An 11,626-nucleotide genomic window follows, 5' to 3' on the forward strand; every position below is an offset into this window, starting at 1 on the left:
AGAAATTCTCTTCGTATCTGCGAAAATGGCTTCAAGAAACAGTAAACGTTCTTTGGAAGCCTTTTTTGATCAAGTAAGTATTCATATTTAAAATTTATTTTATTTATTTTTATTTTATTTATATATAAAATGTATTAAGGTTATTATGTGTTTAATTTTATTATTTTAGTGTTTTGTTTTTTTTCTTTGACCACGTGCCTGTAATACTGACACGCAATTAAAATTTTTTGTAGTGTGAGGATTCCGATGTATCTGTAAGAGATTCTAATGATCAAGTAAGCTAAATTTTATTTATGTGTTTTATTTACACGGCTTAGATTTTTTTATTATATTTTACCCTGTTTTGTTGAAACACGTGTTTGTAATATTAACGTTTCAAAACAGTTATATCGCCATATTATTTTCAATTGTTCTTTGACCACGTGCTTGTAATACTTACATGATTAAAAATACTATTATTTTGTAGTGTGAGGATTTCCATGCGCTTTTAAGAGATTCTGATGATGAGGTAAGCTAGTTTTATTTATTTCCTTCTGTGGCTTATTTTTACAATGTATAGTTTTTTGCCCCACCTAGAAAAAGACTATTCACTATTTTTAATTTATTTAGTGCCTGAGTGAAACATCTCAAATATTCATTGAAAATTATTTTAGTGATTCAGGAGATGAAGTACGTAGTTTTTTTTTTTTTTTTTTTTTTTTTTTTTTTTTCCCTGTCATTAATTTTTTTTGTATTTTTTTTATATAAGCTGAACCTAAATTTCTTTAAACACAACTGTTACTTTTCTTTAGCTCTTAAGTGAAACTTCGCAGATATTTTTGGAGAATCCTTTGGTTTTGCCTCTTTACTATCAAGTAGGCTCGGGATATGAGGTAATATCAGTTTTTAATATTATATATAAATATATATGAGAATTATTTTTTTCTATGTTTTTTAAGTTTTTCTATGTTTGTTATGTTTTTCATATCACTGTGATGTCTATACATCTTTTAGACTCAACCTTCTGCTCCATCTAAAGGACCTGCATATGTGGAACATGACATTTCAGTAAATGTGAGTTTTTCTCCTGTTTTAGGGCTTATGGTGTGTTTGCGTGTGTGCTTATTTTCATTTACACTGAATTATGTTCTTTTCTTTCCAGATGGAAAATGCTATTATACTCAAAGAGAAGGCACGGCGTCGTAACCGAAAGTATCAAGGCGAGGAAATAACCTTCCAGGCACGTGTTGATATGAATCGTCTGCCTCAAAATATTCGCAACAGGCCTCTTCTAGCCGTAAGTTAATCTGTTAGACAGCTGTTTGAAATATTAATTCAACGGTCAACAGAAAATCTAAGGCCGACAGATTGGATACGAATGTGTATCCAAGCCGAGGGATTGGATAAACCCATGTCTACGAAAATTATTGCCGTATCTTCCATGACGGTGGAGACCGTATTATCGGTTATTATGAAAGTTCTGCAGTCAAAAGATGAAATTCGGCTGGATTCAGGCTTCCTAGTAGATGTGATCACGATTCGCAGGGATATCGGTGCAGGTAGAGCAAAGATAATCAACATTCAAGTAGATCGTCTTAAAAAACGCTCTGTCCTTTCCATCCCGTCAAATGATGAAGGGTTGTGTTGCGCAAAAGCAATCGGTATATGCCCTAGCTTATCTTGAGCAAGACAAGTCAGCGCTTAATTCTCTACGGGATCGGAGACGATCTGTTCTAATGCTACGAGCTCAAGAATTACACAAGTGTGCTGGAGTTCCTCTTGGTCCTTGTACATACACTGAAATCTGCACATTTGAAAATCATCTAAATATACAAATCGTAGTAATAAGCAGTGAAAATTTAAATAAAGTAAGCCAAAGATTTTAAACAAAAAAAAATTAATTAAATTGAAAAAAAAATGTAAAATGAAATTATATTTATAAACTGTTTATTTCTAGGTCTCGTATAAAGGAAGATATCGAACTCGTCGCATTAATTTGTGGCAACACAATGGCCATTTTGATGTCATTACAAATTTACACGGTTTTTATGGTTCGGAAAACTATTGCGAAAATTGTGAAAAGCCATATGACCGTCCAGAAGATCACAGGTGTGACAATATGTGTCATGTCTGCCTAAGATTTCAATGCGTTCCAGCATTGCCTAAAAGATGTAAAGATTGTGATCGCCTCTGTCAATCTGAGGACTGCTTTGCAGCGCATAAAGCCGTCACAGGTAGACAAGAGCATTCAGTATGCGATAGGGTAAGTATTACTCAACTAGGGGAAAAAAAAAAAGTTTTTAATACTTACATTTTGAAAACTTTTTTTTTTTTTCTAAATATATTTTTAAAAAATCTGTGTTCTACTTTTTTTTTCCCTAATTACAGATGTATCAGTGCAGACAATGCTCAAAAGTTATCATGCGACGGCAGTGTCCTAAAATTTTACATCGTTGCGGGACTATCAAATGCCCTTCGTGTAAAGAGTATGTTATAGCGTCAGAACATCATTGTTTCTTACAACTCATTTCTGCGAAAAGTCCATCCGATAAATTAATTTTCTTTGATTTCGAAACTGACCAATCATCAGGGGAACACATCGTAAACTTTGCTGTAGCGCAGTACAAAGATGGCCAAGAGAAAATATTTAAAGGATACGAAGCATGTCATGAATTCTGCTCTTGGCTGTTTACAACAGTGCACAAAAATTACACTGTTATTGCACACAATATGAAGGGGTAAATGTATTCTTATTACTTTTAATCTGCATATATATATTATAGGGCTATTGTTTTAAATATAATACATTTTTTAAAATATAATAATTTTTTTCTTTACAGATTTGACGGTCAGTTTATAATGGCATGGCTTTTAGAACAGGGTACGGCACCTGAAGTAATCCCTAATGGCTCTAAAGTGATGGTAATCACCCATACCGCCCTCAACATAAAACTTATTGATTCTTTTAATTTCCTGCCGATGGCTCTCTCAAAGCTGCCTGTTTGTTTCGGCCTTACAGAACTAAAAAAAGGATATTTTCCGCACCTTTTCAACAAGAAAGAAAATCAAAATTATGTGGGATTTTTACCTGAGCCTAAGTACTACAATCCTGATTGTATGACTAGTGCGGTGCGAACCTCCTTTTTGGAATGGCATAAAGAACACGAGAAGGATATATTTGATTTCCAAGAAGAAATTCTCACGTATTGCCGGTTTGTATCAACAATCTATTTCTAATCCTTCATTATGATCCGTCTTTTAGGTGTATTTTTTTTGGTACCATGTTTTATTTATTTATTTACTCTTTTCGTTTTCAGATCAGATGTTGATATCCTTCGTAGATGTTGCGTTGAATTTAGAAATCAGTTTTTAGAAATTACAGGAGTAGACTCCTTTTGGTATTTTACAAACCTTTTCTTTTACATGGTTTTGTCATTTTGTAACAACGTATTGTATACGTGCATGTATACTTTATGTATATAAGATTTACACTTTTCTTGTCCGTTTTATTTTCAGTTACATAACCATTGCATCAGCGTGTATGGCGGTTTACAGATCCCGACACATAATACCTAATACCATCGCAATGATACCTGTAGGAGGTTATATCAATCGCACGAATCATAGTCCTGACTGTATTCGTTGGCTTGATTTTATTGCCCAAAAAGAGAGCATTGAAATCGAACACGCTTTGAACGGAAAAGGAGAAAGACGATTGGATGGTATATCTGTAGACGGATATTGCAAAGAAACAAATACTGTTTATCAATACTACGTAAGAGTTCAATATTTATTTATTTATAAATATATTATTTAATTTATTTATTTATTGGTATTATACGAAAAAATTTTTAACTATCGCAGGGATGTTTCTTTCACGGTTGCTCCACCTGTTTTGACGGAGATGCACTCCACCCCATAACAAAATTACCCATGTCGACATTGCGACAACAAACGGTAGACAAGACTTACCAGCTACGTGCTCGAGGGTATAATGTAATTGAAATGTGGGAGCATGAGTTTGAGATGAAAAAGAAAACAGATGAAAAAGTAAAATATTTTCTTCTAAGTCACGAGCTTCAGGATCGATTGAATCCTAAAGATGCTTTCTTCGGCGGGCGGACAAATGCCATTCAGCTGTATTATGAGGGTGATGCAAAGTATGTGGATTTCACTTCACTGTATCCATGGGTAAATACTTTTTTTTCTGTGTTTTGGCATAAAATAATCTTATTAAACGAGCATGTCTTATTTAAAAATAAAATCGCTTTTCCGATTATTCATATTTTTCCAATTTTTCCTAGGTCAATAAATACTGTTTGTACCCCGTCGGACACCCTAATATTATTACTGAAAATTTTGATGCCTTGGAAAACTATTTCGGTATTATAAAGTGCCGAATACTGCCTCCTCGAGGTTTATACCTCCCCGTATTGCCGTACAGAACACAAAATAAACTGATGTTTCCCCTCTGCAAGACTTGTGCTGAATTAATGTATCAAGGCATTTGCCAGCACTCAGATGATGAGAGAGCCATCATTGGCACATGGGTGACTGAAGAAGTCAAATTAGCAGTGAAAAAAGGTTACTGTATAACAAAGGTAAGTATTTTGGGTAATTATTAGTATTATTGAATGTGTTATAAATGTCACAGCATGTATTTTTATTGTATATTATTATATTCATATTCCCACTATCTTTTTTTTTTCAGATTTATGAAGTGTACCATTTTTCTCAATTTACGGATACTCTATTTCAATCTTATATCAACTTGTTTTTAAAAATAAAACAAGAAAGCAGCGGCTGGCCAGCCGATTGTGTAAGCTCGACCGAACGAAAACGCTACATTGAAGCCTATTTTGAGCGAGAGGGTGTGCAGCTTGATGAATTTAATATTAAGAAGAATCCTGGAAGACGGCAAGTAGCCAAATTGGCTTTGAACAGCTTCTGGGGGCGGTAAATAATTATTATAATGTTTTTAATAGAAAGAGTTGTTTCACATCTTTATATCATTTATTATTTCTTAAAAAAAATGCTCATTCTTTTCTTATATATTTTTTTTTCTTTAAAGATGGGGAATGAACCTGAACAAGATACGTTTGACTTATGTTCATACATTACCTGATTTCAATAAATTATTAGCAGATCCAACAAAAAATGTAAGTTTTGTAATTTTATTTTCTAATGTAAATTAAGATGTATATTTTTAAATGATTAATCTTGCAACCTGCTAACTTTTCCTCCAGATCAAAGACTTATATTTTCCGACTCCTGAAGTAGCTGCTGTGCAATGGGACTATAAACATTATTTTGTTCCACAGGACACATCCACAAATGTGTTCTTGGCAGCTTTTACTACTGCATGGGCACGGTTAAAGCTTTACAGTGAAATGGAGAAGTTGGGCCGTGCTGTGTTGTATCATGACACGGATTCAATTATATACGCAAGCGATTTTACCAACGATCCGCCTCTTGGTAATTTTTTGGGGGATTTTACAGATGAACTCAATGGAGATACTATTACTACATTTGTCTCTGGTGAGCTTCATTTTTATTTTTATTTTTTATTAGGTTGATCTTTTATTCTTGTAGTTTCTGTAGCATATTTTTTCCCCCATTCAGGAGGCCCTAAAAATTACGCTTATGTAACAGCCCGAGGAATGACTTGCTGTAAAGTTCGAGGTTTCTCCCTCAACTTCAAAAATCAACAGATTTTAAATTTTTTGGAGATTAAGAATTTAGTGTGCTCGATGGATCGAAAAACAACAATCGCCATGTACGATGAACATAAAATCATGAGAGATGCCAAAAAGAGGAAAGTTTTAACTAAGGCAGAAACAAAACTGTACAAAATTGTTTACAACAAAAGGGTCCTAAAAGAAGATCTAACTACTGTTCCCTATGGATTTTAAGTGGTATGCATCTCATTTATTTTATTTCATTGCAGGGTTATTGTTGGATTAATGTTACAAAAAATTATATTTTGCAGTAAAATTTTAAAATTGTGTGGTTGACTTTTTTTCTTTTTTTTTTTTTTCTTAGCCTTTTCTTAAACGAGAGGAGTATATAAAGCTTCACACATTTCTGAAGATCATCACTACCCCACAAAATGGAGTGGCCTGTGTTGAAACACATCTCTCATCAGCGGTCCGACAGGATACGGTAAGACATATTTTGTGAAACGAGTCATCGAAGAAAGTCTGCTTTCTCCTATGCCTCAGCGTTTAATTTATTGCTATGGAGCATATCAACCTATTTTTAGTAAAATGAAAAATGTGCAGTTTGAAGAAGGACTACCATCGAACCTCAATTCCCTGCAAAATGCACTAATTATCATTGATGATTTAATGTCTGAGTTAGCGAGCGATACTCGTTTAAGTAAACTTTTTACGAAAGGAAGCCATCACCGAAATCTTTCTATAATATTTATCGTTCAAAATTTATTTCAGCAGGGTAAAGAGATGCGAACCATTCATTTGAATTGTCATTACATGATACTGTTCAAAAATCCTAGAGATAAATGTCAAGTCGTACATTTGGCAAGGCAGATGTTCCCCGGGAAAACAAAGGCTTTTCAGGAAGTCTTCCAGGATGCAACTTCAAACCCTTACAGTTATTTACTAATAGATTTAAGACCAGAAACCCAAGAAATGTTAAGGTTACGTACAGGCATTTTCCCTTCAGATAAGCATTTTGTTTATGAATTCCGTTAGTTGCTGTTGCACTCAACAAGTTTTCTCCTTCAGTGATTTAATTTGTAGGTTTTTTAAAATTTAAAACTCTCTTTTACACTGTAAAAGAATAAAATTTGCCACACCGAAAAATTTTTTTTTTTTTTTTTGAAAATTAGATTATTTAAAAAATGTCCTAAAATATAAGATCTGCACAAAAAGCGGTTGCTTATGCGACCTTTATAAAAGAGAAGGAATTGTTAAAGTACCAATCATTTGAGGTCCAGATGTCGAGCCTGGAACATCTTAAACTCCTAGGCAAAAGTAAAGTAAAAAAAACTCTTCTAAGAAAATGTCCCAATAGTGTTATTAAAAGTGTATGTGAATGTGCTTTAAATGTATTACAGGGTAACGTTCCTTTGTCTAAAAGACAGAAACGTAAACTGGCCGTATATAAACGGACTTTGCGTACATTAGGTGATAAAAAGATACCCTTATTTAAAAAACGGAGACTATTGGTATAAAAAGGTGATGGATTTCTTTCGTTGCTCATTCCTGCCGCAGTTTCTGTACTGAGCACATTAATTAATGGAGTTCGCTCGTAAATTTATCCTTGTACCCTCGGATCGAGAATTAGAATTTGCTGAAAACCATTTATCAGATTTAGATCAGCAAATGAGCACCATTTTAAACGAGAAGTTATCCGAAGATGAAAAAGCCAAGCAATACCTCCAAATACTTCAAAAATATGTAACATTTCCCCAATTAAAATCAGAAACACAAGAAAGTGTTCAGCTTAGCAAAGAAGAAGAGAAAAAGTTTACCATGGAAGAAGAAATTGTGAATTCCGCTCCAGTGAAATTTAAGAACATTGCCAAAAGAATTATAGACTTTTTAAAACTTCACAATGATATTATTACATGGACTCCATCTAAAGAATTAATCATGAACCAAGTTAAAATTAATAATTCTAATGTTCAAGACTTGGTGAATTATTTGTTAAGAAATCAACAGACCAAGCCTGTAGGTTATGAAGAGTTTAAAAAATTCTTAGATGTTGTAGATTTTCCCAGGGAGTTTGTAAAAAACAAGTATCTGTTTACAATGTATGCTAAACCTAAATGTGTAAAAAAGAAAAGAAAATTGTATTCAACTTCTTGGATAAAATATTAAATAAAAAGAAAGATATTAGTTAAATTTGGTGTGTTTTTATGTGTGAAAAAATATTTTTTAATTTCAGGTTGAAAAAAAATGATCCAGATTTTTTTTTAATGGTAAGTTTTTTTTCCTTAAAAAATGTGCAGATGTCATGAGTAAAATAAATCTTTTTTTTTCCAGTAATTTACAATGGAAAATAATTTTTAAGCTTAAATGAAACCTTTAAAATTTATTCTATAACTAAAAGGTAAAAGAAAAGTTATTTAAGAAAATTGTAAATTGCACTTTATAAATAAGAAAGACAAAACTAAAATTCCAAGCAAATTAATATTTTATTTCTTAAAAATCATTTTTACACCATACCTTTTCTTCACAAAATGAAATACATGAAAATCGCTATTTCTTACAGAAAGATTAGATACAATTGATTCCAAACATAATCCTTGACATAGTTTTAACAAATAATAAGTACAATATTGTCCACAAACATTTGATGTTACACTCTGAAGAGAAACTTGATTCCATGTCACACAGTTAAACTTGCTAGTAAATTTTGCTATGTCATCACCATAAGTCATGGGAGGAAGTCCATAAGAATCGAAAAATTCTAAAGTCTGATTATTTTCAATGAAGAAAGCCAGCCAGTGCGTCCCTTTCTCGTTGTGTTTATCAGTGTTGACTACAATAGCTGCTGGGAAACGATGAACATCTGGGATTTTATCTGAAGGGAAAACTCCAGTGTAGTACTTTGCTGTCCATTTGTCATGGGAGAGTATTCTATGAATTTCTGAAGAATTCATTAGTTACCAAAATCGTAGATAATATTTCTAGATTTATTGATTTCTATTAAGTTTTCAAATTCTGCATAGACTATTAACGATGTTGTTATTGGCAGAGGGAAACCGAATTTTACCTCCAGTCTCAAATTACTATGACGGACTAAATTAAAGTGAGAACCATCACACAAGTCAGGTGATAGATCGAAAAGAAATAAGCAGTATCCTTCTGGATACTCTGATCTCGAAAGATACAATCCTCGGTTTTCTGCATTGGCAAATAAATTCTGATAAGCACGAATAAAGGTTTTATTCATGAAATCAGGTTGAAAAGGATTGTGAGGCATAGGTTGCCCATCTACGTAAATGCCAATAAAATTGATATGATTGTGCTTAAATTCGAAGGGAGATTTTTTATAGTTTCCGTTGAAAGCATCATTATCGACACAAGCAACAATTAAGCGTTTAGGCATCTGGCCCGTAAAAATACTATCTTGAACAAAACTCATATTTCCTGATGGAATGGAATACACTTTGCAAAGCACTCGGTTGATAGGATATTTCGCTGTCGCTTTTTCTAAACTTTTTGCATGCCCTAAAATTACACCTGGACTGACTCGAACTTTGCGTACAAATAATGAGACATGTTCCAATGACACTTTAAAATTCCCCTCCCCCAGTAAACAAAATTCCGGTTTGCTGCGGATAAGTTTAATTTTCATATCGACCATGTTCAACAAAAGTCTTTCTTGATGAAACATATCTAGATGTAGCCGTCCAATCATATCCACTGTAGCACTAAGTTTAAATTCTTCTGCTCTTTTATTGAATCCCTCATTAGGTTGCTTATCCGCAGTATCAAAAACATTCATACGGCCTGCTGTATCTTTAAAATATAATTCTGATGATAATTGAGAAGTTTTCGTATCAAAACCATGATTAAGTAATTTTTCTATGATGGCTCTGTAAGGGTACGTGTTATTGCTGGAGGAAATAAGTCTTTCATTTAAGCTTATATCAACTTGAGAAAAGAGGGAGTGCAGAAACAAATTCACGGGTCCCACTTTATCATCTTTTCCGAGAGGGCCGCCATTGCTTTTCAAAATTTTAACTTTGACGTATAACTGAGTTTGGGATAAATCCAAATAGTCATCGCCACTACCCGCGACATTGAATTCGACAGGACTTCCATCCGACACATTCGCAAGGGGATGAAATTCTATCCATTGTCCTCTTTCTATAACTGTTTGGGTTGGAGGTAATGTAAATAAATCGAGTTCAGATTTGGCGCATTCTGGAGAATCTTTTAAGAGGAAAGCCATTATGAGTTGAAAATGTCACGTCTTTGCACTTTCCTGGCTTTAGACGAAATGAAGCGTTTGGGAGATTTGCGTTTCATTTTAAACTTTCCGTGACCAATCATCTCATCTGCTTTTTGAACTGCTTTCCTTGCTAATTTTTTTCCACTTTCTTTAGATCTGGTTTTAAAGGCTGATTTAAAATTTTCTCCTGATATCACATCGTTTGCAATTTGCGTTCCTGCACGTAGAGCTTCTTTTCCAACCGTTTTTGCTCCCTTAATTAAAAATGGCATGGCACTACGGAAAATTTTCGCAAAAAATCCACCTATTCCGTATCCTTTCTGTAAAACCATTCCCTGATAATACGGCAGACCTTTTCCAGTTTGTCCCACATAATAATCCTCAAAGTGTTTGGTGCAACAAGCATATGGAATGAGCATTTTTGATACAGCTTTTAGAACGTTTACACTATGAATGAATAATTTTTTCTTTTGGTAAAGCTTTTTATAGAATTTTTCTCAAACGAAAGTGGAGCACTATGAAAACTTTACCTCTTTCAAACGGCACCAGACTCCCCGAATGAGACCTTATTTCGATTTCAATCGTTTGAAAATGTTGACGAATCACTGGTAAATAAAAAGGTCGAGAGTAATGTTTGTCAATAATCTCTCCGTCTTTCCCTTCCACTGTTACAATTTTCAGAAGGGGGGCTTGTACGTCACCTACGATTTGTGGTTCAACTAAATCACAGTATACATACATAACGGGGAAAAAACCATTCGGATTCGCTACGAAAGGACTTTGGACACTTCCTTCGTAAACACCCGGTTCAAATCCTAAGAGCTCAGCTAGTCCTCCGTGAAGAACCACTTTTGATTGTTCATCCGTCTTTATCATTACTCTTTTCGTAATGTTATGATAAGAAAATTCAATTTTGTTTTTATGAGAAACTAAAGTCATAGCTTTTAATATGTCCGGTATCGTTTCATAATAACCAGGAGGAATATGCCGTCCTTCCAGCTCTCCATTGTGAACAGCAAACCCAAATAAATTATTATCTTTTCCGACATTATACCATGAATGAGGGTAAATAATATTTAGGAGAGCTAGTTCCCAGTCCCCATTACTAAGATCAATAGGAGACGGTAGTTGGGTAATAAATCGAGAAATTTTATTGTCTGGAAAAAATCTCCTAGAGCTATCGCTTATGAGTGTTACGTAGAAGGACATTTTCGCTCAAATGAAAAGTAAAATACAGTACGCATGTTTTTATATCATTTTCAAATTTGAAACCCAAGTATTAAATTTTTCAGGGTAACCCTGAAATTTAACAAAGTATTCTGATTTTCCCCAATGCTTTCTTGTCTTCAGTACCTTTTCGACAGGATAGTACCCACAGTCCGCTACTTTTTGTAATTCTTGTTTATAGAAGGTTCCTTGTATATCTTCTCCCGCTAAATCTCTTAATTTATAGACGATAGGATTTCGACGAATTATTTTATGAATTGTAAAAATTTCTCTTGTCCAATTTTGTTCGTATCCTTTCTCGAAGAGCATTTTTTCGCGGCTGATGCGTACCGTGTCTCCAATCTTTAAATCTGAAGGAACAGGTTTTTGTGCTGATTGCTGACCGTACAAAGTTTTCCAAATTTTTTCTTGATTTTGTAGCGTAACCGATGCAGGTTCTGTCTTAATACTTCGATGCCATGTGTTGTTATAACTGGATATCAATTTATCTCTA

At 33.8% G+C, this 11,626-nt stretch overlaps 3 protein-coding genes across 3 annotated transcripts; 2 read left to right on the plus strand and 1 right to left on the minus strand.

The window, feature by feature from the left end:
- Positions 1-720: 720 nt before the first annotated feature.
- LOC118184238 (uncharacterized) lies at positions 721-3,349 on the plus strand. Its single transcript, XM_085819642.1, has 3 exons — positions 721-2,242; positions 2,368-2,717; positions 2,820-3,349. Exons 1-3 carry the CDS (start codon positions 2,099-2,101, stop codon positions 3,214-3,216), a joined length of 891 nt encoding a protein of 296 aa, XP_085675768.1. The 5' UTR covers positions 721-2,098; the 3' UTR covers positions 3,217-3,349.
- A 44-nt stretch (positions 3,350-3,393) lies between these two features.
- On the plus strand, positions 3,394-7,847 carry LOC118205049 (uncharacterized). Its single transcript, XM_085819641.1, has 8 exons — positions 3,394-3,754; positions 3,844-4,170; positions 4,284-4,580; positions 4,691-4,935; positions 5,051-5,138; positions 5,226-5,517; positions 5,602-5,894; positions 6,022-7,847. The coding sequence occupies exons 1-7, from the start codon at positions 3,521-3,523 to the stop codon at positions 5,889-5,891; spliced, it is 1,773 nt and encodes a 590-aa protein (XP_085675767.1). The 5' UTR covers positions 3,394-3,520; the 3' UTR covers positions 5,892-5,894; positions 6,022-7,847.
- Positions 7,848-8,607: 760 nt separating this feature from the next.
- On the minus strand, positions 8,608-9,906 carry LOC146996989 (uncharacterized protein F54H12.2-like). Its single transcript, XM_085819730.1, has one exon. The coding sequence runs from the start codon at positions 9,904-9,906 to the stop codon at positions 8,608-8,610; it is 1,299 nt and encodes a 432-aa protein (XP_085675856.1).
- Positions 9,907-11,626: the final 1,720 nt, after the last annotated feature.

This window comes from Stegodyphus dumicola, chromosome 6 (genome assembly GCF_044657685.1).
Source record: "Stegodyphus dumicola isolate Sdum_Otavi_A_Nest chromosome 6, ASM4465768v1".
In the NCBI taxonomy this organism is placed as follows: domain Eukaryota; kingdom Metazoa; phylum Arthropoda; class Arachnida; order Araneae; family Eresidae; genus Stegodyphus; species Stegodyphus dumicola.